General features: G+C 37.3%; 1 protein-coding gene across 2 annotated transcripts in view; it reads left to right on the forward strand.

Moving 5' to 3' along the window:
- Positions 1-3,160: 3,160 nt before the first annotated feature.
- Positions 3,161-24,102, forward strand: part of LOC132126381 (sodium-coupled neutral amino acid transporter 3-like) — a 40,983-nt gene continuing 20,041 nt past the window's right edge. The window contains exons 1-5 of one of the 2 annotated variants that reach the window (XM_059537597.1): positions 3,161-3,390; positions 18,397-18,589; positions 21,505-21,537; positions 21,730-21,826; positions 21,936-22,051. In XM_059537597.1, coding sequence (XP_059393580.1) covers positions 18,486-18,589; positions 21,505-21,537; positions 21,730-21,826; positions 21,936-22,051 — 350 coding nt within the window. In that variant the 5' untranslated portion in view covers positions 3,161-3,390; positions 18,397-18,485. The remainder of the gene's footprint in view (positions 3,391-18,396; positions 18,590-21,504; positions 21,538-21,729; positions 21,827-21,935; positions 22,052-24,102) is intronic. The other variant, XM_059537598.1, reaches the window with a different exon arrangement.

Raw genomic sequence — 24,102 nt, forward strand, 5'->3', positions numbered from 1 at the left:
AATAGCACAAAAGCCTGCATAAAATATTCTTTATTCATAAAAATTTGCTCAGTGAACACCAAAAAGGGAACAAACAAAAAAAGTGCAAAGACATTTTCGATATCACATCATAATGAAGTGTCAAAGATTACGCATCAGCTCACATTTAGAATCCTTTTCTGTACTATTCCTAAAATATATTCACCTTTTTATGTTGACTATTTTTCCATTGCAAACTTCAATCATGTAAATATACATACAATTACAAAAAATAAATAAACATGCACAAAATATATTTAATGTTTAAAGGTCATCAAAAATTCATTTAAATCATTCAAAATAACAAATTACAATTCTCAAAAATATTAAATGTATACGTACAAATAAAAAATAATTTTTTTATGCTCCATATAATTTTAATTATGAATATGAATTCCCATAATTCCTGGTAGTGAGGTTGTTAAGGAAATGAGTATTTCAGACTCTGGCTGTGCGAAGGTACACAGTGTGGCCCCTTTAACTTTCCCCCAAAGGCTGTCCGGAGATCCTCACTGCTGTGCTACATGTGTGCTATGGATGCAGCTGTACTGACGCACCTGTGACCAGTACAGCAGGACACAGTGGTTGGGGATATGCCTCTGCCTTTAAGATCTAGCTCCCCATAGCCACAGCACTGTGTGACATCCATGCTCAATATTAAACTGGTCTTTGAAGTCATTGTATTGTTGGGGATTTGTCGATATTGTATATCCTTGCTATGCGGCCACATGCCGGATATATGACTTGTGTCTATCATTGTCTTTATGTAGAGACCCATACATTGCACACATGCTGTCACCCCTTCTAGTCCCTCTAAAACACACACACATACAGAATTAGATGCTGCGTACCTCTCCAATAGCCATAATGACCTGTATCTGAATCCAAATTAACCACAAATTTTCCTAATCAACAGAATGCTGAATGCTGAAGAAAATTTGAGCCATTGAGGGGGGAAAAGCAGTTAACTGTTCTACATCACATCTCAATAACTACTGGATGAAATGTGGAGAATTTTGTGGCAAACACATTCACAGAGGTTTTACAGATTTTATATTCAGTTGCCTGGGGATAGAGAAATAAATGATCAAAATATCAAAATGTAAATCTCAAGCATTTGAAGTAGCAAAATATTGCATAATTTTTTTGAATGTGTTGATACTCCTTATTTACTGTGAAAATACAGTAAATATTTTGCCAAAGCAGATATTCACAGAGATCTTAGTAAAAAAAAGAGTGATATTAAAGTAATTGATGGAGGTGTAGCTTAGAAATTACAGATAGATAGACAGACAGACGGATAGATAGATACAGGTGCATCTCAATAAATTAGAATGTAGTGGAAAAGTTAATTTATTTCAGCAATTCAACTCAAATTGTGAAACTCGTGTGTTAAATTCTATACACACAGACTGAAGTAGTTGTGATGATTTTGGCTCACATTCAACAAAAACCCACCAATTCACTATCTCAACAAATTAAAATATGTGACATGCCAGTCAGCTAATCAACTCAAAACACCTGCAAAGGTTTCCTGAGCCTTCAAAATGGTCTTTCAGTTTGGTTCACTAGGCTACACAATCATGGGGAAGACTGCTGATCTGACAGTTTTCCAGAAGACAATCATTGACACCCTTCACAAGGAGGGTAAGCCACAAACATTAATTGCCAAAGAAGCTGGATATTCACAGAGTGCTGTATCCAAGCATGTTAACAGAAAGTTGAGTGGAAGGAATAAGTGTGGAAGGAAAAGATGCACAACCAACCGAGAGAACCGCAGCCTTATGAAGAATGTCAAGCAAAATTGATTCGAGAATTTGAGTGAACTTCACAAGGAATGGACTGAGGCTGGGGTCAAGGCATCAAGAGTCACCACACACAGAAGGTCAAGGAATTTGCTGAAGCACAGACAACGTCAGAGGCGTCTTACCTGGGCTAAGGAGAAGAAGAACTGCACTGTTGCCCAGTGGTCCAAAGTCCTCTTTTCTGATGAGAGCAAGTTTTGTATTTAATTTGGAAACCAAGGTCCTAGAGTCTGGAGGAAGGGTGGAGAAGCTAATAGCCCAAGTTGCTTGAAGTCCAGTGTTAAGTTTCCACAGTCTGTGATGATTTGGGGTGCAGTGTCATCTGATGGTGTTGGTCCATTGTGTTTTTTGAAAATCAAAGTCACTGCACCCGTTTACCAAGACATCTTGGAGCACTTCATGCTTCCTTCTGCTGACCAGCTTTTTGAAGATGCTGAGTTCATTTCATCCAGCAGGATTTGATTGAATGACCATGGTGTTGGTGTGCTTGACTGGCTAGCAAACTCACCAGACCTGAACTCAATAGAGAATCTATAGTGGTATTGTCTATTAGGGTATTGTGAAGAGGAAAATGAAAAACAAGAGACCAAAAAATGCAGATGAGCTGAAGGCCACTGTCAAAGAAACCTGGGCTTCCATACCACCTCAGCAGTGTCACAAACCTGATCACCTCCATGCCACGCCGAATTGAGGCAGTAATTAAAGCAAAATGAGCCCCTACCAAGTATTGAGTAGCCTACATGTACAATAAATGAACATACTTTCCAGTAGGCCAACAATTCTTATGAAGAATTCTAATTTGTTGTGATAGTGAATTGGTGGGTTTTTGTTAAATCGGAGGCAAAATCATCACAATTAAAAGAACCAAAGACTTTATTTTTTTTATTATTTAATACACGAGTTTCATCATTTGAGTTGAATTGCTGAAATGAATGAACTTTTCCAGGACATTCAAATTTATTGAGATGCACCTGTAGATAGATAGATAGATAGATAGATAGATAGATAGATAGATAGATAGATAGATAGATAGATAGATAGATAGATAGATAGATAATGTTATTATAACAGTGCTAATATTTGATGCACAGTTAGATTTGATGTCAGTTTTCAATGTCTCTTTTCTCGCGTCCATCATCACTCCATCAGCAGCAAGTGATCGGTTGCGAATTGTGACGTAGCACCATATACATCCTCGACCAATTAAATGCTAGTGGCGCGACGCGACTCGACACAAGCTGAAGGCGCCACGTTAATCAGCGCGCGAAACGGGAGCGTTGCGTCCTGCGCGTGACGACGATTGCCCGGAGTGAGTGCATTGGTCGCTGCGAGGTCTAGACAATCGGAGGCGGGGAAACTGAAGAGTCGTTACAGCCCACTCTAAAAATCAGTCAAAACCGGCTCACGGGCTCCAAGTCAATGAAACGGCAGTAATTCACAGAGGACGGTCCTCACATCCCCATCCTTAAGTTTTGTGGTGTTACATGTTTTATCCGAGGTAAACCACGGGGAGAGCTTCATCTGAAGGACTTTTCTCAGAAATTCACCATCAAAGAAAATCCGTCCGGTAAGACTGAACGTTTTTAATTTGTGATATTATTCATATAATAAATTCCATCTGTCATAGACACGATATATGTCGCAGTTTCCCATGTTTTTAGTCCGCTGTGACCCACATTTTAGACGTAGTTTTATAACAATTACATTATTATTCCTCAAAGGATATAGAACTACTGCCCCTGTGACTCATGGACATCTTGAATATTTATTTCTAAATATACTAAACGTGCTTTAATTCCTTGTGAGGTTGATTTGAATATCAGTGAGTGTGTAATACTTTATCTCGCTTAGTAACAGCAGAAACTTTACTGCCCGCTAATGTCTCAAATCTTGGGGCTTACCTAGACAGCATTTTTTTATGTTATCCTAAGTGCGTGTGCAGATATAAAACTTAAATCCTAATCAGCTGAACTTAGTGAGTGCGTGAAGAGGAAAGCATCTGATTCCCCAAAAGTCTGCATGCGCCCATAATAACCCAAAATGCTGTCCAAGTAGACAGTCCAGTAGGGATCCAGAGACACAGTCAATGATGTGATGAAATGCCAGTGTGGTGTAACTGTTTGCTTAAAAAAAACAAAAAAACAAAAAGATCCTCATGACTGTTTTAAGGTCATTATATATATATATATATATATATATATATATATATATATATATATATATATATATATATATATATATATATATATATATATAATACTATTATATTAGTAGATTACAATTTTAATAGATTTTCGTTTACTATTCCAAGGTGCCCTTGTTACTGTGTAATATACATTTTAAGTACTGAGTAATAATTACTACATGTACTTACTCTATGGTTAGGGTAAGGATTAGGGCTTAGTTTAGGGTTACTTGCATGCAATTATGCATAATTTATTGTTAATGTAATAGTAAGTGCACGTGATCAGTGCAACAAAGACACCTTCAAATAAAGCGTTACCGATCTTTTTTTATTATTACACCATTTTTAGAGTTATTAAATTACAATTTTCTGATTATTTTTTTTTTTGACACAAAGATTACCTAAGATCTAGCTGCCAGCCTATAACTAGTAAGTTTATACCTCACCTCTCACTGGCATCAAGTTTTTTCCCCCTCCAGACTTCATGTCAAGACTCACTACAGTACAGTTTCAGTGTATGAATGGACAGGAGTTTCTTGTGTTCCTGTGTGCACCTGTGCCTTTTATCATCCCAGAGCGTCTGGGTAGCAGATGCGACCCAGCAGAAGTGACCTAGGTGAAGCTGAGATATTCAGTATCGTGTGTTCTAGAGCATGTCAGGTGGTTGAGGTGGTAGATTAAGGCACAGAAGGTGCTGTGCTCTAACCAGTGATTAGCTGAGGAGGAGTGAAAACAGGATTTCCCTGTCTCTCTCCTTCTCTTCCTTTCTGTTTAGTTCTGTGCAACCACAGGGGGTGTTAGACAGAGCATTAAAATCACATCTTGACTTCAAAAGAATTGATTTCTCTCTAATCCTGTCATTTTGAATACACCTCGTCTTAGATGTCTAAGGTCTGCTCTTAGCGTTTCCCAGTTATCTAAAGTGACATTTGAAGATAACAGGTGAATACATGAAATATGATTCTTTGTGCACAAAGTTGATATACATTGTTCCTGATTTTCTTATTATATGCCCTTTCCGAATATACAGAAATTTATCTGGAACATCACTTGACAAACTATTCCATTTTAGAGATGTTTAAAAGGTGGTTCAATAAGAAATGTTTCAACAAAGTTTATTTATTCTTATCCCAAGGCATTTTGGGACGGCTGTTTTGTATTTGAGATAGAATTCAATTTCAGTGTGATGTGAAGTCACACATTAGAGGTCACGCTCCGGAACAGGTGGTCAGATCTGAACCATGTTAGTTTTTGTAGGGTCTGATGTTTGATTGTTTGTGATGAGTGCAGCTGTTTTTTTTTAAACTAACATAATTAAAAAAAAAAAGTGAAAAAGTGAAAGTGACGTGACATTCAGCCAAGTATGGTGACCCATACTCAGAATTTGTGCTCTGCATTTAACCCATCCGAAATGCACACACACAGAGCAGTGAACACACACACATACACACTGTGAGCACACATCCGGAGCAGTGGGCAGCCATTTATGCTGCGGCGCCCGGGGAGCAGTTGGGGGTTCGATGCCTTGCTCAAGGGCACCTAAGTCGTGGTATTGAAGGTGGAGAGAGAACTGTACATGCACTCCCCCCACCCACAATTCCTGCCGGCCCGGGACACGAACTCACAACCTTTCGATTGGGAGTCCGACTCTCTAACCATTAGGCCACGACTTCCCCTTAATTTGCACAATATGTGTGAAAATTAAATGATAGTGTGGTGTAAGAGAGTTTGAATCCAAAGCATGGTTAGGATACACGACTCAAGGTGACTGTTCTTCTTAAAGGAATAATTCAACCAAAAATGAAAATTTGCTAAATAACTCATTGTAAGGACTGTTTGTTGATCTGAACAGATTTGGAGAAATTTAGTAATATCACTTGCTCACCATTCAATATTTGTGCAGTGAATATTGGAATCCATCAATGAACAGTTTGTGAAATGAAAAGCTGCATGCTTGTAATAAACAATTTCATCATTAAGACGTTTTCAACTTTTAACTGTTGCCTCCTTATAACCCATAATCCATAATGACACTTCCTCCAGTGAAAAAAGTAATCTCGTCTGAATCAGTGGAGAAATATGCACAGATCAAGCATCATTTACAAAAACAAGTAAACAAATATGTCAGTGGACTTTGATGTGAGAGGACAGCACCCATTCACTGCAGAGTATCACTTGGTAATCAAGTGATATAATGCAAAATTTCTCCAATTATAGAGAAACAGACTTGTCTACATCTTGGGTGGCGTGAGAATTTTCCATTTTCTAAGTATTTTTCTTTATTATTTATTATTATTATTATTTATTTTTTTAGTCTAAGATTGTAGATTATTTATTGATTGACAAAATTTGGGCCTATCATTCATTTCCAAATTTAGATTCAAAAGTTTCATAACAAAATTAATTAGCACTCTTCATGCATGTCGAAATTAATGCATGTGTGCTGCTCCAAAAATTGCTGAATAGAATAACACAATAGAGCCAAAAAGAAAGAGAGGATGTTATTGAACACAGATACAGGGCAGCTGGTCTGTTATCACTGGTTCTGTTGAAAGCACTTCACATCCTAAGCAGATTGTGAGTGTTGATGTGACAGCTCTCAGTAGGGTCAGTTGTGTGCTTGGAGTGGGCTGAAAACACAGACAGGACCTCCATCACTGCACAAGATAAGATGTCTTTTGTATGATGCCCCATTTGTGGATACTTATGTTTTGTTTAGCAATTTAAACACTATAATAAGCAATTCACGATTGTGCGTCACTGAGGTTTTAAATTAGTTCTTGTGAATTATTAAGTAGAGACGTCAGGGGAGTGTTGTAACATGCAGTGAGTTGTAACACAATCTGTTTAACCATTCATAAATGTGCTACATGGTGCCTGCCTTCATTATTATATGTGACTAGCACCCTCCTAAATTAATAGTAGAAGTAATGACATACTACATTTGGTATGTTGTTATTGTCATGTGACCTAGCAGTGTCGCTCCACTGCCATTCACAACTCCTCTTCTGTGGCTTCATGGGATAGTAAAGTGTCCATGAATGTGCACTTCAGAATCACAATTCTAATGCAACTCTAAAGAATGTACAGGACAAAAAACTTTTCCCCTTAATTTTTGTCTGTGCTGAATTAAATATTTTCTATATTGTGTGTTTTTCAGTTTGAATTAAAATACTTGGTGGGTGGAATAATTATTTTGAGAAGGTAAATTCTTGATTACCACAATAAATTCATGCGTAAAATGTAAAATGTGAGTGTGCTAGGTTTTAACAATGTTATTTGACACTAATTTACAGTTTATGAATAAGTACTAGATTCTAGACAAAAACAGACAAGTATAGGTATATTATATTAAAGTTTGATACATACAGTGGGTGGCCAACCAAAATGACTACACCGCAGGGCCACTGCGTTAACTGCAAGTCAAGTGCAAGTGTTAAAGTTGTTCACAAAACTACTGCCAGGTGGCACAAAAGGACAGTTTTCAAACTAACTGCAACATATATTTTGTTTTGTAAACAGAGATCAAATAACGAAATAAAACAATAATACAATACAATACAATAACAATAACATTATAATATAACATTATAACATCCTTAAAAATCAATTTGAAATGAATTTTTTAAAAGTTAATTTAAAAACATGTGATAGTTGTAGGCTGCAGCCTAACATATCAAACATAAAAAAATAAAAATAAAATAACGTAAAGGCTCTTTCCACTTTCAGATTAATCCAATCGAAGTTATCTTAAAAATGGTCCTTGCTCTTCCAAGCCTTTCAATGGGGTAAGCTGGTGTTTGTTGTTAACTGTTCAGAAGACGTGAAATAAAGTGCACGCATCTGTAATAAAACGTCCCTCATATGGCTCAGGGGGGTGAATAAAGGCCCCCTGTAGTGAATACATGAGTTTTTGTAAGATAAATATCCAGATTTCAAACTTAATAAACAAGGATGCTTCGAAGGTGAGTAGAAAATGGACGAATTTACATTCTCGGTTGAACTAACCCTTTAATGCATGTTATGGTTATTAAACAGTCATTATGAAAACCATTAACTGATACATGTGTCATGTCTGTCAAATCTGTCATGAATTACTCCCCCTCATGTCATTCCAAACACGCAAGACCTTCGTTAATCTACGGAACACAAATGAAGATATTTTGGATGAAATCCGAGAGTTTACTGACCCTCCATAGATAGCAATACAACTACAACGTTCAAGGCCCAGAAAGGTAGTAAGGACTTCTTTAAAATAGTCCATGTGACATCAGTGATTCAAACATAATTTTATAAATCTCTGAGAATATTTTTTTCTGCAGAAAGAAAACAAAATTTCTACTTTATTCAACAATTTCTTCTCTTCCCTGTCAGTCTTCAACGCCCGTTCACAAGAGCATCGATGCATGCATGTGGATCTGTTGAAGCAGGAGATGCCTTTCTGACGTAGAACCCGGATATGCTGTGCCTTGTTTACAAGCAGAGTTAGATGTAAACATGTCTTGAAGATTTTGACAGAGAGGATGACTTGCAATTTTTTTCCCCAGCCTTACTTAAGCCCTATTTGGACGGGATACATTTTTCATGGAGAGGTGATGGGGTAAAGTAATTATTACCAGAGCTTCTCAGTTATTTTAATCCCGTTCTGAAAAGCAAGGTGTGCTCTGATTGGCCAGCTATCCAGTGCGTTGTGATTGGCTGAATACCTCAAGCGTGTGACGGAAATGTTATGCCCCTTATCAAAATGTGATGGTGTAACAAGTCAAAAGCAATAAAACCCATTATAAACGAGGCATTTGTTGCATCCAGTGGGGACATAATTACTTATTATAATGACTTATACTGTATTTATACGGGTTGTGTTGAGTTTCGTGCTGCATAAACATAAAACCGTGTCTGTGTTTGGGATCAGAGAAACGACAAACAACAAGCGCTACTCTACACTGCTCAAAACTCACGTTTGAATCATCAGTGGCAAATTCTTTAAATATGTAAACATACTTACAGTCTGTGAAACTGAAGCGCCAGACTATCATTGCAAAGTTGGAAGTGCCCCACTTAGAATATATATATAGAAATATAGAAACAGCCTTTGTGCACAGAAACATTGCATGCTGCTGGCAACAGCGAGAATAAAAGTTATACCTTCTTTCTTTGTGTGAACATTTGGGTGGCTGATGCAAATCTTCCCACATTGTGATGTAGACATGTGGGGCTGTGTTAGGATGAGCCATTTTAGGAGGGCGTGGTTGAATCTTAACTTTTATAAAAAACTTTTATAAAGAATATCTCTTTGGATTTGAGACTTTACAGATTTTTACAGTCTTTGCAACTTTACAGATCTTCTTTATACACCAAGAGTTTGTAACACTCCAAAGAGAAAGGAAAAATTGAAATCGCATCATATGACCCCTTTAATATCATTCTAAAAAGTTCTCCCTTCAGGTTATAATAGATTTGTCTTTTTGCTGTGAAATCTTTACTGATTTTTCAAAGTAAATATAAGAATTACTTATATTGTTCATAATATTTAAAGATGAACTCTTACTAGATTGAATCAGCATAGGTTTACTTGATTATCCACAATGTTTTTTTTATAGAAAAATAATGTGAAAATATGAGAATAAAAAATGAGATCATCTGAGGAATGTTTATTTGTTTATCTATTAGTAGTTGTATTGCATTTACTTTAGTTATTTACTCTTCGGGTATGAGCTCCATATTTTCCTATATAATACCATATGAGCTGTAAAAGCCCGATGTATCAGATATGATACTCATATTTTGTCTAAAGGTTCCATTTAAAAAAATATATGTGTCAGGCTTTAAGGGGCACAATTAAAATGCTTTATTCAGATTTGATGGAAGGTGACTCCAATTACAACACCGTTAATTCTCGCCAAGTATGCTGCAAGTCAATTAAACATTGTCTCACTCTACTCAACCAATAGTGTTATTGGTAAAAAGGAAATGAACGCCTAGTATCCTTTGTCCTGAGACCTTGAATGTGATTGGGGCTCCTTTCATGTCATCATCTGAGCTTTGGCATCCCATTTCTTCGCTCGGGTTCATCAGAGGTGTCAACAGTATATAGATTTGCCATCTGGTCATGGTGACATCCCCTCACGATATCATGTGACTCAAGAGAAGAACATCAGGGAAGACTGGAGAGGGTGTCCCTTTGTTTGGGGCTGGTGTGTGGACACTGGCACAGAATGTCATTTGATGGGCCAACATGAAACGATATGCCCTGTTTGGACCACTGTTACTCTCTTCCATTGTTGCGGACATGCCAACATGTGGAGTCTTCCCTCATCTGCCGAGCGCCTGACTGACTCAACACTGCCTCAGTGTTCTCCTCGATGCTCAGAGACACACAATAACTTCCTAACAGCGAAACATGGCCCTACTCACCGGGAATGGCAGTTGTGTGAAGAAAGTGTGAAGGTCACAGCCTTTGAACCTAGTGAACTTGAGTAAAATAAGCAAGATTTTTATTGAAGATTGAGCCTTTTTTTAGTAAGCAGGATATACTGTAATTACTCTAACTTGATTGTTTTAGATACTAATTATGGGACTTAGAGAGTAAGTACTTTTAATTGCCATCACTCTCTCAATACTTCTAGCCAACAGACAAAAAAGTGAATGTCATAGCATTAAATAAGAAACTATCAACTAATTTTTTGAAACAAAATATTTTCACATAAAGATTTAAAATAATGCTGAAAAATATATACAATGATGATCCCAAAAAAGTAAAATGTTAATAGTTTGTATGTACTTTTTTATTATTTAATTTAATTAATTAATTAATGTATAATTAATATAATAAATGTTTTTTTAACATTGTTTTTCTTTGTTACTTTGTATGGCTATATTTTTTTTAATGAGGACAGTTATACTATACTGCTGCTCAGTAAACCAACATGAAAAATAATCGCAATAAGAATATGGATCGTAGATCTTATCATGCTATGGTCAGCTACCCATAATGCAATTACGATCTTGTCATGATAGGGTCATCTACCCATAATGCAACAAGGATCTTATTATGTTAGGGTCATCTACCCATAATGCAATATGTGAATGATTTTCAGTTCTTTTATTGTAACTGTTTCTTTACAGTTTCAACAAAAAACAACTTGATTTATTATCTTCGGTGCAGTCAGGCAGTAGCATCTAATCTCTGCGTTTCTTATGGCCTCACATGCTCTCGTTCTTCATGCCATCATCTTATACAATCTGGATTAATGTGACAGCTTGCCAGCACATAACTTCTTTCTTTGCTTTTTTTCTCTGACATTATTTATTTACAGCTTAGTAAAGTAATGAGATCCCTCATGTTAGTCACACTTTTTAATCTGTCCCTTCTCACTGGATAAGGCTTTATTCTTCACACAAGGCTTTCATCCAAAACCTTGTAACTTTAAAAAGCCCTCACCATTTACAGCATTTACAGCTGGAGTAACTGTTAATGGTAATAATTTTTTCAGTCTTAAATGAAATGAAAATCACTTTCATTTGACATAAAAGACATAATTAAGCAGAGGACTATGTCTACTACATCTTGTTTCCCTGTCTACTAGAACATGTGTCTGCCGTGTGAGTCAAGTGGTGTGGTTTTTATCCTGTGCTTGGTTTGTGCATGTGTGATGTTAACTCCACTACCTGTGGCGATCTCAGTGTGGTAACTTGAGCAGCTCCGACAGGATGTGGAGCACAGGCCTATAAATAAATCACATTTGCAATGAGTCACTCTCCACGCTGCCTCAGGGGAAAGAGACACAGAAAGCGTTGGGGGTGGAAAGAGGGAATGAAGGAGAGTTGGGGAGGAAAAAGAGGCCAGGCGAAGCTCATTCTGAAAGCCAATGCCTGATGTCTGTGACGTCTCCAACCCCTCAACTGCAGCAGCCGACATAAAAAAAAACTCTTCACCAGGATCTGATAGATTCATTCTGAGCCTGAAGCTTCTTTTCGAGATGAGGGATGAATGAGATCTGCTAAATCTCCCTGCTGCACTGGAAGCATGTGACGTACTTCCATGTGACAATCATCCCCTTCTTGAGATGATGATGAGCATGCATGATTTGTAATACTACAGTACATTTGCATCATTTAACAAAAAAAGTTTTTTTTAAATATATATATATATATATATATACACTACATTTCGAAAGTTTGGGGTCAGTAATTGTTTTATGTTGTTCTTTTGAACTTGAAAAAAAATGAAAAATAAATAAAAAAATAAATAAAATAATTACAGCTTTCACAAAAAAAATTAAAAATATTAACCAGCGTAACTGTTTTTGACATTCATAAAAATACATTTTTCTTGGGTAGCAAACCAGCGTATTAGAAGGATTTCTGAAGGATCATGTGACACTGAAGATTGGAGTAATGATGAGGAAAATTCATCTTTGACATGACAGGAGTAAATTATTTTTTTAAATGTATTCAAATAGAGCACTTGTTATTTTTTCATCAAATAAAGGCAGTCTTGATGAGCATAGAGACTTGTATTGTTAAAAAAAAATCTTACTAAAGGTTGATAGTTGATGTCTAAAGGTGTTTGGAATTAATCTCCGTCAGACAGATCTCATTAATCACAGAGTCTTCAAATCCTCTCCGGATAAAGGGAAAAAGAGCAGTGAGGTGCAGTACATGAAGACAAGCACTGATGATGCATGATGCAGTTTTACACAGTCCATTCCATTTGACATCCAGCATCTTCTTGTAGTTTGGCATACACTTGTTAAGGGCAGCCCAGAGCTCTATTAGAAACCAATTATATTATGGTTAAAATTAAGCAGAATTTTCCGCTTATATTGAATATTGAACAGCTAATATAGACACTCATTTACTTAAACTGTCAACTGAATTTTGCATGAATGCAAGGTTTTTATCATGATAGTCAATCCTTGACGCATTTGTTTATATGTTGTTTATGCCCTGCGCAGAAGACTGTTACCCACACACTTCAGCATTAGCCTTGACAGAACGTCTACTCTTCACCACACAGGAGAAACGGTGACTGAGTGTGAATGTTCGTTGCTATTTTTGACAGCAAATGGAGACTCTGGATGTTTATCCTGCAGTCAGGCGGGCATGTGATCCAGTTTTAATCCAGTTTAGCTCCTGTGTGACGGCTTTGAAAAATCCAACAGATTCTGCACTTGTGTGAATGTGCGTTGGATTGTGTTTTTGGAGTATGGCTCATTAAAACATTGCTGTATTAGCTGCTCTTCTAAAATAGGAAAGAAATGTCATTGTCAGTGTCTTAGTCTGTTTAATTCCCAGGTAACACACATGCTGTGAAAAATGTATAGCCTGAATGCACTGTAAGTCGTTTTGGATAAAAGCATCTGCTAAATGCATAAATGTAAATGTTTAATCCCCTTAATTTCTCCAATTTTAATTCTGTCATCATTTACTCAACTGAACCCATATGACTGTATTTCTTCTGTGGAATCAGGCAGCAGGTTTGCTACTCTTTTCCACAGAATGTGAAGTGAACTGAGGCCATCAAGCTCCAAAAACCGCAAAAATATGTACTTTATATACCTCTCAATAACTCCTCCATATATCGATGTCTATGTTTTGAAGCATGGCAGCTGGTTTGAGCTGGTGTAAGCTGGTCCTGATGAGTTATGAGTATATGCTTAGGACTAGCACATGACCAGTTTATAACCAGCTTAGGACAAGCGTAAAAGAGTAAATGATGACAGAATTTTCATTTTCAGGTCAAACACTAGGCTAGGCTTATTTGTTATGTTTATTTTTTAATAATTATATAATTAATTATATTTAGTTTTTGATTTCTTATTTATTTTTATATTATATTTCTTATTATAAAATAATATATAATATACATTACCAGTCAAGAGTTAAGATTTTGAACAGTAAGATTTTTAATGTTTTTTTAAGAAGTCTCTTCTGCTTATCAAGCCTGCATTTATTTGATGCAAAAACAGTAACATTTTGAAATGTTTTTAGTATTTAAAATAATATAAAGTAATATATATAATTATAAAGTAATAAAAATAATATTTTCTATTTGAATATATTTCAAAACGTAATTTATTCCTGTGGTTTCAAAGCACAATTTTTAACATCATTACTCCAGTCACGTTATTCTTCAGAAATCATTCTAATATTCTGATTTGCTGCTCAAAAACAGCTGAGAATAATTTTTACAGGTTTCTTTGATTCAGAAATTTGATTGAGAAAGTTCAAAAGAACAGCATTCATCTGAAATATTAATCTTGTTTTGAACATTTGTGTGCTTTTTGTTTTCTTTATAGAAAATCCTATGGCTTTCTGCAAGGGAAGAGCCCCTTCAATTTCCCCAGTACGTTAAACTGAAACAAGTCTCCAAGAATGTAGTTTTAGTAATAACCTGATTCATTTTTCTTGGAACGGGGAGAATATGTCAGAGTACAATTAATCTGAGATTATAATCCAGATGGTAGGGTGGACAGACGGCTGTTTGCAGCAGTTCCAAATCCTTCATCAGTTAATTAAAGACCTGGGGCTTTTGACTGAGCAATTAGCCTGGATATTACAGTGCAGGTTTAACGAAGTGAATAGCAGAGGTGTGTAAGTATATGCCAGATACACACCACTGGTATGTCTGTAAGTAATCACACAGCAGGGATCATTTAAAAGAGCGGGACACCAAACCACGTACACAGCTCACGCACATCTGAAAGCTGAGGGCAAACATTCCAGAGCTGTGTAAACCTCTGGGCCGAGTGACATCCTAATGCAGCTCTGCACACGTCACTGATGCCATGGAGTTGCATCAGCTGGTCTCGCTGTGTTAAGGTGGTGCTAGATTTTTCTTTCTACATCTCTTTTTTCTAATCTATATTTCAGTCTCACTTCATTTCATTTTGTCTTTCAGTTCACTTTTGTAAATACGATTCTGTGGTTTAAGGAGACAAAGAGATGATAACTTTCCCGATGTTTGGGTTATCTTAGGACTGCTTCACCCTAGAAAATCATGCTGTGCCCGCATAAAACACTGTTCTCACGTCCCCAGGAGAGATGTATTGCCTGTGTTATTACTATTGAACATACACTAGTTGCACAACTTACTGTTCTACTCAAAAAAATTAGTGATTAAATAAAGTGTTTTTTTAATTTTATTTCTATTCATCAAGGAATTTTGGTACAAAAAAAATGTTAAACAGCACAACAAAAAATATGCACATTATAATGATTTCTAATGTAACGTGACACTAAGAGTAAGTGGAATAAGAAATACATTGCATTTGAAAATATATTAAAATAGGAAAGAAATCAAATTAATTTCTTAGAAATAATTTTAAAGAAATAAATGGTCAGCTTGAGAGTCTAAGAATGGAAAGTCTATCAGAGCCAACCTTCCAGAACAGAGTGACTGCGTAGCAACATCCTGACAACCACCCACAATAATCTTACACTTTCTTCTGATAATATGAAATTTGAATCCCTCTTGCTCTAAATCTCTTTCTTTCCACCTCTTGCTCTATTCCATTCCTAGTCACACTCAAATTTTCGCTGCCGTTGAATCCTGTGACAGAGAGGGATGCACCAGTCTTAATAACAGTAATTTATGGACACTTAGGCTGTTTTTAATGAGCACTGATGTGTCACTGCAGCACTTCTAATAAGTGCTTTTCACAGACACAGAGCTAAATCAGCTCCTGACAACACCACATCATGTCACGACAAATGCAGCGCTCATGCTTTTTTGCATGTGACTGTTCGAAGTCATGCAGACATAATGAGTACAGATGAGCATGTCCCAGCCTCTTTTTGAGATAGTGGGACATTGTTACGTCAGGCGATGTTATTACTCTTTGGAAGTGTGCGTCTGTACTAGCGAGTTTAATCTCAATGCACAATTGAAAGCAGACTCCGTGGAGTATTTAATCCATGAATAAACTTCTCATTATTCAAGAAACTTAAGCTATGACCCAGTTGGCAAAGCTGTTTCTTCCCCAGTGTGTTTAGGAGCTGCCAGACATCAGGAAAACAAATTCTGTTTGTGTTTTTCAGACCCGGTTGAAAGTTGTCATATGTTCCGGCACAGAGTAAACACAGCTGCTATTACACGTTTGAATATGCGACAATGGGACCTGTTGCGGGTTAACTCAATTGACTCCGCCCAAAGTCTTGAACTTTTTCAGCCAATCAGGTGTAACAATCTATTTGGTAAGGTCAGTCCAGTGTCTGTCTGATTAGTGCAGTGCATGAATGACAGGCTGGTCCTCCATTCAGCATCTTGACACAGACCTCTGCCCCCATCATAGGTCCGCTTCCCATTTCATGAGACATTCCCAAATTTAAGGTTCACCGTTTTTTTGAATTAGGGAGCCCGATGAATTACCTTTTCAGCCTTTCGAGTGCCCTGGCGAGTTCGAGCCGAGGAGGCCCCACTGGTATAATGACGCTTGGCACAATCACCCTTCTGTTCCTCCAACCCTGTTCCCAGGAATCCACACAGCATGCACAATTGCATACTGCGCTTTGCTGCCCAACCACATTGCTCTCGCCGTGGCTGCACAGCAAGCCGAGTAACGTGGCATCTCGCTGGATGAACCAGAGTTTATCTTCCCAGAGTTCACACCGATTAGTTTCTGCACGATTATTAATTCACGATTGCGGGGCGTAGCGAGGGAGCAGGAGGATAAAAAGGGGGAACTTGAGGTTATGCCAGCCCAGAGTTTCAAGCATGAAGAGAGCATGACTGTTATGTTAAGCTTCTCCTAATTAAAAGCAAAGGAATGGGAAAAAAGCTGTAAAAAAAAAAGTGAGATGAATGGACAAAGAGGGCCAGAACTGGATCTGAGCTGGTCATAGCTGGTTCTGCTGGCTTTCATGGCCTTCCTCAATGGGCCCGCTGGTTTGGAGTGTAGGTTTCCTCCCCTCCTCTTCCCCTCTACTTCTGTTTATGCTTTGTAACTAATGTGATACTAGGGCTCGTTCTTTTCAGACCAGGATTGGGAATACCAGGGGCCAAACGGGAGCCTGGAGACGCATGTCAGCTTGTGCTTTCAGTACTCAGCACTCCAACAGGTCCATCATAAGCAGCCACAGGGAGTCAGGCACCAATGAAGGCAGGAAGAGACCACAAAAACAGCTATAGAGACATCAGGAGCCATATAGTGAAAGGAGCAAAGCGACAACAACTCCTCAGTAGAGTCAGAAAAAAGTGACAAACTTATTCAGATGTATGGTATCGGTGCAAAAGGTTATTGGTTGTTTTGCAAAGTTCATTTGGCAGTGGCAGAGGTTTGATGGAGCTGTTTTGTCATGCAAGAAGTAAGAAACACATGAGAGAAATACAGAGAATATATATATATATATATAAATATACACTTAATTTTTGTTTAAAAAACCTATTTTGTTACAGCTATATAGATGTATTAGATTATTTAAATTCATTATTTATTATTTTATTTTAACACCACGTCACACCAGATGCCAGGTGTCAAAAAGTGTTTGTTGCAAATCCATTTGTCTTTTGTGCCAGAAGTGTTAAGCCACAAACACACTGCATGATTTTCGGTTGGCCCAGACAAAAGATTGGCATCGTGAAACAATTGTGCCGATTTCTGTGATCGTGGCTCCTAAATCGGTGGTCCTGTGTTGTACAGTGAGAGAGGTTCAAAGACGTGTCTCGTGACCAAAGATAGGCTACGAAACAGCATGATCATCGCACAGTGTGTTTGCTGGTATGATCCACGTTTACTGACCAACCAATGAAAATGCGACATGAAGTCAATGCAACATGGCGCTAAAACATAAAACTGCTTACCTCAAGCTTTTATCCTGTTCTTTTTTTGTTGCTTCCATTTTTTTCAGCACACATAAAATGTTTTAGATTAAAAGGTGCTTTGAATATGGCAAAAATAGACCAGGGAATCAGTTTACTGTTGGAAATTTGTCTTTATGATCACCTCTGTTGTATTTGGTTGTGTCGCACTGCTAGCATCCGGTGTAGAAATAAATCTCCTTCCTTTTACTCAAATTTGAATTGCAGTTCTGCTTTAAGTTCATTTTAAATTCTGTAACTGAATTGAATTGATAAAGTTACCTTTAAACGCTTGTGGCTTTAAACCAAATGGGACATTGTTGATGTAGCATTTCAAAAATATGTTCAGTTTAACTAACTTTTACTAACTAGAAAAATTGTCTCAAACTCTTCAAATTTCAGAAAGCAACAACCTTAAATTGAACTTGTTTAGATGTTCATGTACCTACGTATAGTGTGTTTCAGACATTGAGGTTCACATCATATGTTATTTCAAGGTCTTACTTAATACTTCACTGCTCCATTTTACACATGAACATATCATGTGTTCTTTAAACAAGCTGGGTTTTTGCATCCTTTTCTTATAGGAAAATAAGGGACCAACACAAAGTTTCTCTAAAGATCTTCCTCTCTCACACTCGCACACTTGAAGGCTGAAAATAATCGCTCTGAAAGCATGGAGCCCGCAGAGATGAACGCTATCCCCAACGGGAAGGGCCACGGAGCTGTAGAGGAGACTACTGTGACTGCAATAAAAATCCAATCAGAAGATGCAGCTCAGTAAGTATTCGCTCAAGGGTGCAATATAATGTCCGTCTGGTTAAGGATGGTTTATTGTCAGTCATCCAATGTTTATATATTTAGTAATACATATTCAGTTGGTATAAGTACAACCCGAATTCCGGAAAAGTTGGGACGTTTTTTAAATTTTAATAAAATGAAAACTAAAAGACTTTCAAATCACATGAGCCAATATTTTATTCACAATAGAACATAGATAACATAGCAAATGTTTAAACTGAGAAAGTTTACAATTTTATGCACAAAATGAGCTCATTTCAATTTTGATTTCTGCTACAGGTCTCAAAATAGTTGGGACGGGGCATGTTTACCATGGTGTAGCATCTCCTTTTCTTTTCAAAACAGTTTGAAGACGTCTGGGCATTGAGGCTATGAGTTGCTGGAGTTTTGCTGTTGGAATTTGGTCCCATTCTTGCCTTATATAGATTTCCAGCTGCTGAAGAGTTCGTGGTCGTCTTTGAAGTATTTTTCGTTTAATGATGCGCCAAATGTTCTCAATAGGTGAAAGATCTGGACTACAGGCAGGCCAGGTTAGCACCCGGACTCTTCTACGACGAAGCCATGCTGTTGTTATAGCTGCAGTATGTGGTTTTGCATTGTCCTGCTGAAATAAACAAGGCCTTCCCTGAAATAGACGTTGTTTGGAGGGAAGCATATGTTGCTCTAAAACCTTTATATACCTTTCAGCATTCACAGAGCCTTCCAAAACATGCAAGCTGCCCATACCGTATGCACTTATGCACCCCCATACCATCAGAGATGCTGGCTTTTGAACTGAACGCTGATAACATGCTGGAAGGTCTCCCTCCTCTTTAGCCCGGAGGACACGGCGTCCGTGATTTCCAACAAGAATGTCAAATTTGGACTCGTCTGACCATAAAACACTATTCCACTTTGAAATAGTCCATTTTAAATGAGCCTTGGCCCACAGGACACAACGGCGCTTCTGGACCATGTTCACATATGGCTTCCTTTTTGCATGATAGAGCTTTAGTTGGCATCTGCTGATGGCACGGCGGATTGTGTTTACCGACAGTGGTTTCTGAAAGTATTCCTGGGCCCATTTAGTAATGTCATTGACACAATCATGCCGATGAGTGATGCAGTGTCGTCTGAGAGCCCGAAGACCACGGGCATCCAATAAAGGTCTCCGGCCTTGTCCCTTACACACAGAGATTTCTCCAGTTTCTCTGAATCTTTTGATGATGTTATGCACTGTAGATGATGAGATTTGCAAAGCCTTTGCAATTTGACGTTGAGGAACATTGTTTTTAAAGTTTTCCACAATTTTTTTACGCAGTCTTTCACAGATTGGAGAGCGTCTGCCCATCTTTACTTCTGAGAGACTCTGCTTCTCTAAGACAAAGCTTTTATAGCTAATCATGTTACAGACCTGATATCAATTAACTTAATTAATCACTAGATGTTCTCCCAGCTGAATCTTTTCAAAACTGCTTGCTTTTTTAGCCATTTGTTGCCCCCGTGCCAACTTTTTTGAGACCTGTAGCAGGCATTAAATTTTAAATGAGCTAATTAAGTGGATAAAAGTGTAAAATTTCTCAGTTTAAACATTTGCTACGTTATCTATGTTCTATTGTGAATAAATTATTGGCTCATGTGATTTGAAATTCCTTTAGTTTTCATTTTATTAAAATTTAAAAAACGTCCCAACTTTTCCGGAATTCGGGTTGTATATATTTCTCCTTCAGTCTATATTAGGGGTGCCTTAAGCTTTATATACGTTTAGTGCATATATACAGTATGTGTGAACATTAGTGTGTGTTTTTGCAGTATCTTCCAGCTAGCATTAAAGCATCCAGTCATGTCATCTTAATAAGGTGAAGCGTGTCTGTCATAACAGTCCTAAATGTCACTGAATAGCATAGTTCAGACATCACTGAGCACATTCAGTAGCACTGATGATATGCTCTCATGTTCAAAGCTCCAACGTGTCTGTGATTGTGTAGATGTTTTTGTGCAAATTAATGTGTATGGATGTTTCTTCAACTACAGGAGCTTTTTATGTGACAACTATACATTTTTCATTACAACTAATTTAGTTTTTTTAGGTTATATGAAAATGATTAATTACTCACCCTCATGTTGTTCCATACCTGTACGACTTTCTGAAGATGAACTAAGGTCTTGCGGGTTTGAAGCGACATGAGGGTGAGCAATTAATGAGAGAATTTTCATTTTTGGGGATTAAAAACTTGTCATTAATCACTTATCCCCATGTCGATCCAAACACATCACGATTCGGAACACAATTTAAGCAGTCTATGGGACAGTCACAAGCCTCCCGGTTTTCATCCAAAATATCTTAAATTGTGTTCCGAAGATGAATGAAGCTTTTACATTTAAATTATATTTTTAGTCAAATTAATGCAGTCCCACAATTATGCCATCATTTTTATTAGAATACAACAAAAACTTTTCAACTAATAGTTTTTTTTAACAGTGAAGAGCAGGCTTGAGATGGGAAACCAAGGTAAACATCAGGGTATACATCAAGGTAAACACTGGGAAAATATTCAGCTGTAATTGATCTCAGATTGTGCAAAATGTGTGATAGTATCCTTCAATGGTGTGTATTTAAGATTATTATTGAGAAAGCAAAAAGTGTTTTTGAATGTAATTTCTTTTCTTTGCAAGACTTAAACGTGCCTATAGTTGAAGAAACAGCTGTATGTTCTTTTATATGCATAACAAAATCACCCTGCATGTAGAAGAACCGCTCGTCTTCACAAAAGCAAATGAAATGTTTTTCAACTAGACATCACTTTCTCCTTGTTGCCACATGCCTTCAGTAGTGTGTTTTTCTACGGGTGTGTTCATCATGATTTCCCTGTCTCTTGTGCTTTCGTATATGCGGCTCCAACACTGCTCTGTAGGGAACTTGTACCAAATAGCACTGAAAATGCCAGGTACTGTATGTCATGCAGAGAGCAAAATCATTAGCAAACAAAACACTACTTCTCTGCAGCTGCACATCATGCACCTGTAAATAAAGCAAAGCACCCACTGTAAATCAGTGTTTTGGTGGCATTAACCCCTTTAGTAAGTTATCTGTGATGCACTGCCAGTCAATCCTTCATGGGTGTTATGTGTGTCTTTAGTACTGACAGGACTCCAGGTAATGCAGAGGCAAACCTGGCAGAAAGCTCAGAGTTCCTGTCCAAAACAGATGACAAGAAAACCCCTCACTTCACGGATGTAAGTTGAGCTTTTGGTAAGATTTCATGTATGTCAATTTTTGACAGTGTGTCAAGATCATGATATTTTTCAGATGTAAATGTGTGGATTCTGTTTTTTTTTTTTTTAGTTTGAGGGAAAGACTTCTTTTGGGATGTCTGTCTTCAACTTGGGAAACGCCATCATGGGAAGTGGAATTCTGGGATTAGCGTATGCAATGGCTAACACGGGCATTGTCCTCTTTGTGTAAGTTCCAGTTTTAGGTCAAACTCTATGCATTCAGATTGTAGGAAATGGCTTAATGGAGAATAGATAATCCACTTTAAACTACAATTAATAAAATCATGCATTTGATAGCATCCTAAACCACTCTGTGGGGAAACATTAGAGCCAGAATTGAAACATCAAATTTTGATATTTTATTGAGAATGAAAGCCATTGTAATTCTTGCTGAATATGTATCCTAATGAGTTTATTGTGGTGTGTATTAATGTGCAATTGAATTGTCATCATGCTGTTAAATTAGTATAACTGATAATGTTAATGAATGCTTGTGAAGAACTTGCACAACCTTTAAAGGATTAGTTCACTTCCAGAATAACGTTAACGTTGTTTTTGTTTTTTTCGTAAAGGGTGTTTTACTTTCTTCATTGAAAGTACTGGTTCGGTACATCTGCCTACGTCATGTGTGCCTGATTACGTTATGCATGAGGTCAGGCTAGTGCAAGATGAGCATTTGTGGTTAAAAGTATATACATTTAAGTTTTATTTTTTAGAAAATGACCAATCGTTTCACTAGATAAGACCCGTATTCCTCGGCTGGGATTGTGTAGAGCCATTTCAAGCTGCACGGAAACTGTAATTTAGAACTTCATCCCACTGATCCCCATTGAAGTCCACTATATCGGAGAAAAATCCCGCAATGTTTTCTTCAAAAATCCTAATTTCTTTCCAACTGAAGAAAGAAAGAAATTATTACGAATTTTTTTATACTGGAAGTGAACTATTCCTTTAATAAGGAGATTCTGGACCCCTACTTTTTGACTCATTGACATTTTTATTGTAATTTTTTCTTGAAAGAAAAACTATTATTCAGCGAAATTTCTTAAATGTCACGTCTTCCCTACAGTTTGTAATGATCTGTGTTAATTCCCGTTCTGTGAACTGGTCCTCCTGCTGTATTAATCCTCTAGCAAAGCAGCCTTTATTAGAAAAGTCAGAATGTCAGAGAGATTTGTGTCCTGATTGACCTTTAGTAGAGCTGAGCGGGCTGTACCAAGACTGTCACTTTCCACGGGAGCTCCATGTTCACGCCAGGCACACTGTATTACTTTTGTTAACTAAGGGTCTGTCGTCTACAGTAGTTATGATCTAATGGTCTGTGCTACTTAGCGTGGGCTTTCTGCTGTGATCGTGAAGATTAGGTTGTACATGCTTAATGAAAACCTGTCAAGCCTTTTGATCTTGCTTGAGCAATGTACAGAGGATTTTTAATTTTTCTTTCTGAGAGGGTTTTGGGTTTGAGCTGTTTGGCGTGACTGGGGTTCTGCGATATCTGGCAAACTTGATCTTTCCATACTCCCCATTCTCTACATGTTGTACCTGTCTGATCTGAGAGCAGTGTTTCTCCAGTACAGATTGTGGCTTCGGGCTACTCATAAATCAATCCCAGACACCATTTAATAATGCAGCTACTATTTCTTTCAATAATGGGACGGCTCTTGGGAATGAATTCATAAGATTTATGGAAGTTTCTTAGACCTTGCTATGAGGACATCATTGTGGAGTCTCTATGCTAGTATAAAAACATTTTCTTTGTATTCATCTGTATGCTTTATGGCTTTTATGATGAGCATTTTGTACTGTATATACTATCATAAATTTTACATAGGAACATCTCTGCTGATTATTGTTGTATATGGTGTATATAGAAGAAAGATTCTGAAATGGTGATGTTGGGTTTTGTTGAGCTGTGGGTTTGACTTGTGTCACTTTGAATCTTGGCAGTGGTTCCCTAGAGGCGAGAGTGAATTCACGACTCTGAGAAATACATAACATCAAAAACAAGGATAACTTATGAATATCCAGCATTTCTATTCCTCTTTTCTTACAGGAGTGACATTAAATGGAGAGCAAACTGCTCACAGATTTCACATTTGTCTATTCTGGAGTTTAGGAAAAGATATCAATAAACTATTTGTCATCACACTGTATGTATTTATATATATTTGTTTCTATTTTTAAGAAATTTTAGGAGAAACATCTGGGACAATCGTATTATACCACGACTTAGGTGC

Source organism: Carassius carassius, chromosome 44 (genome assembly GCF_963082965.1).
Source record: "Carassius carassius chromosome 44, fCarCar2.1, whole genome shotgun sequence".
Taxonomy (NCBI): Eukaryota; Metazoa; Chordata; class Actinopteri; order Cypriniformes; family Cyprinidae; genus Carassius; species Carassius carassius.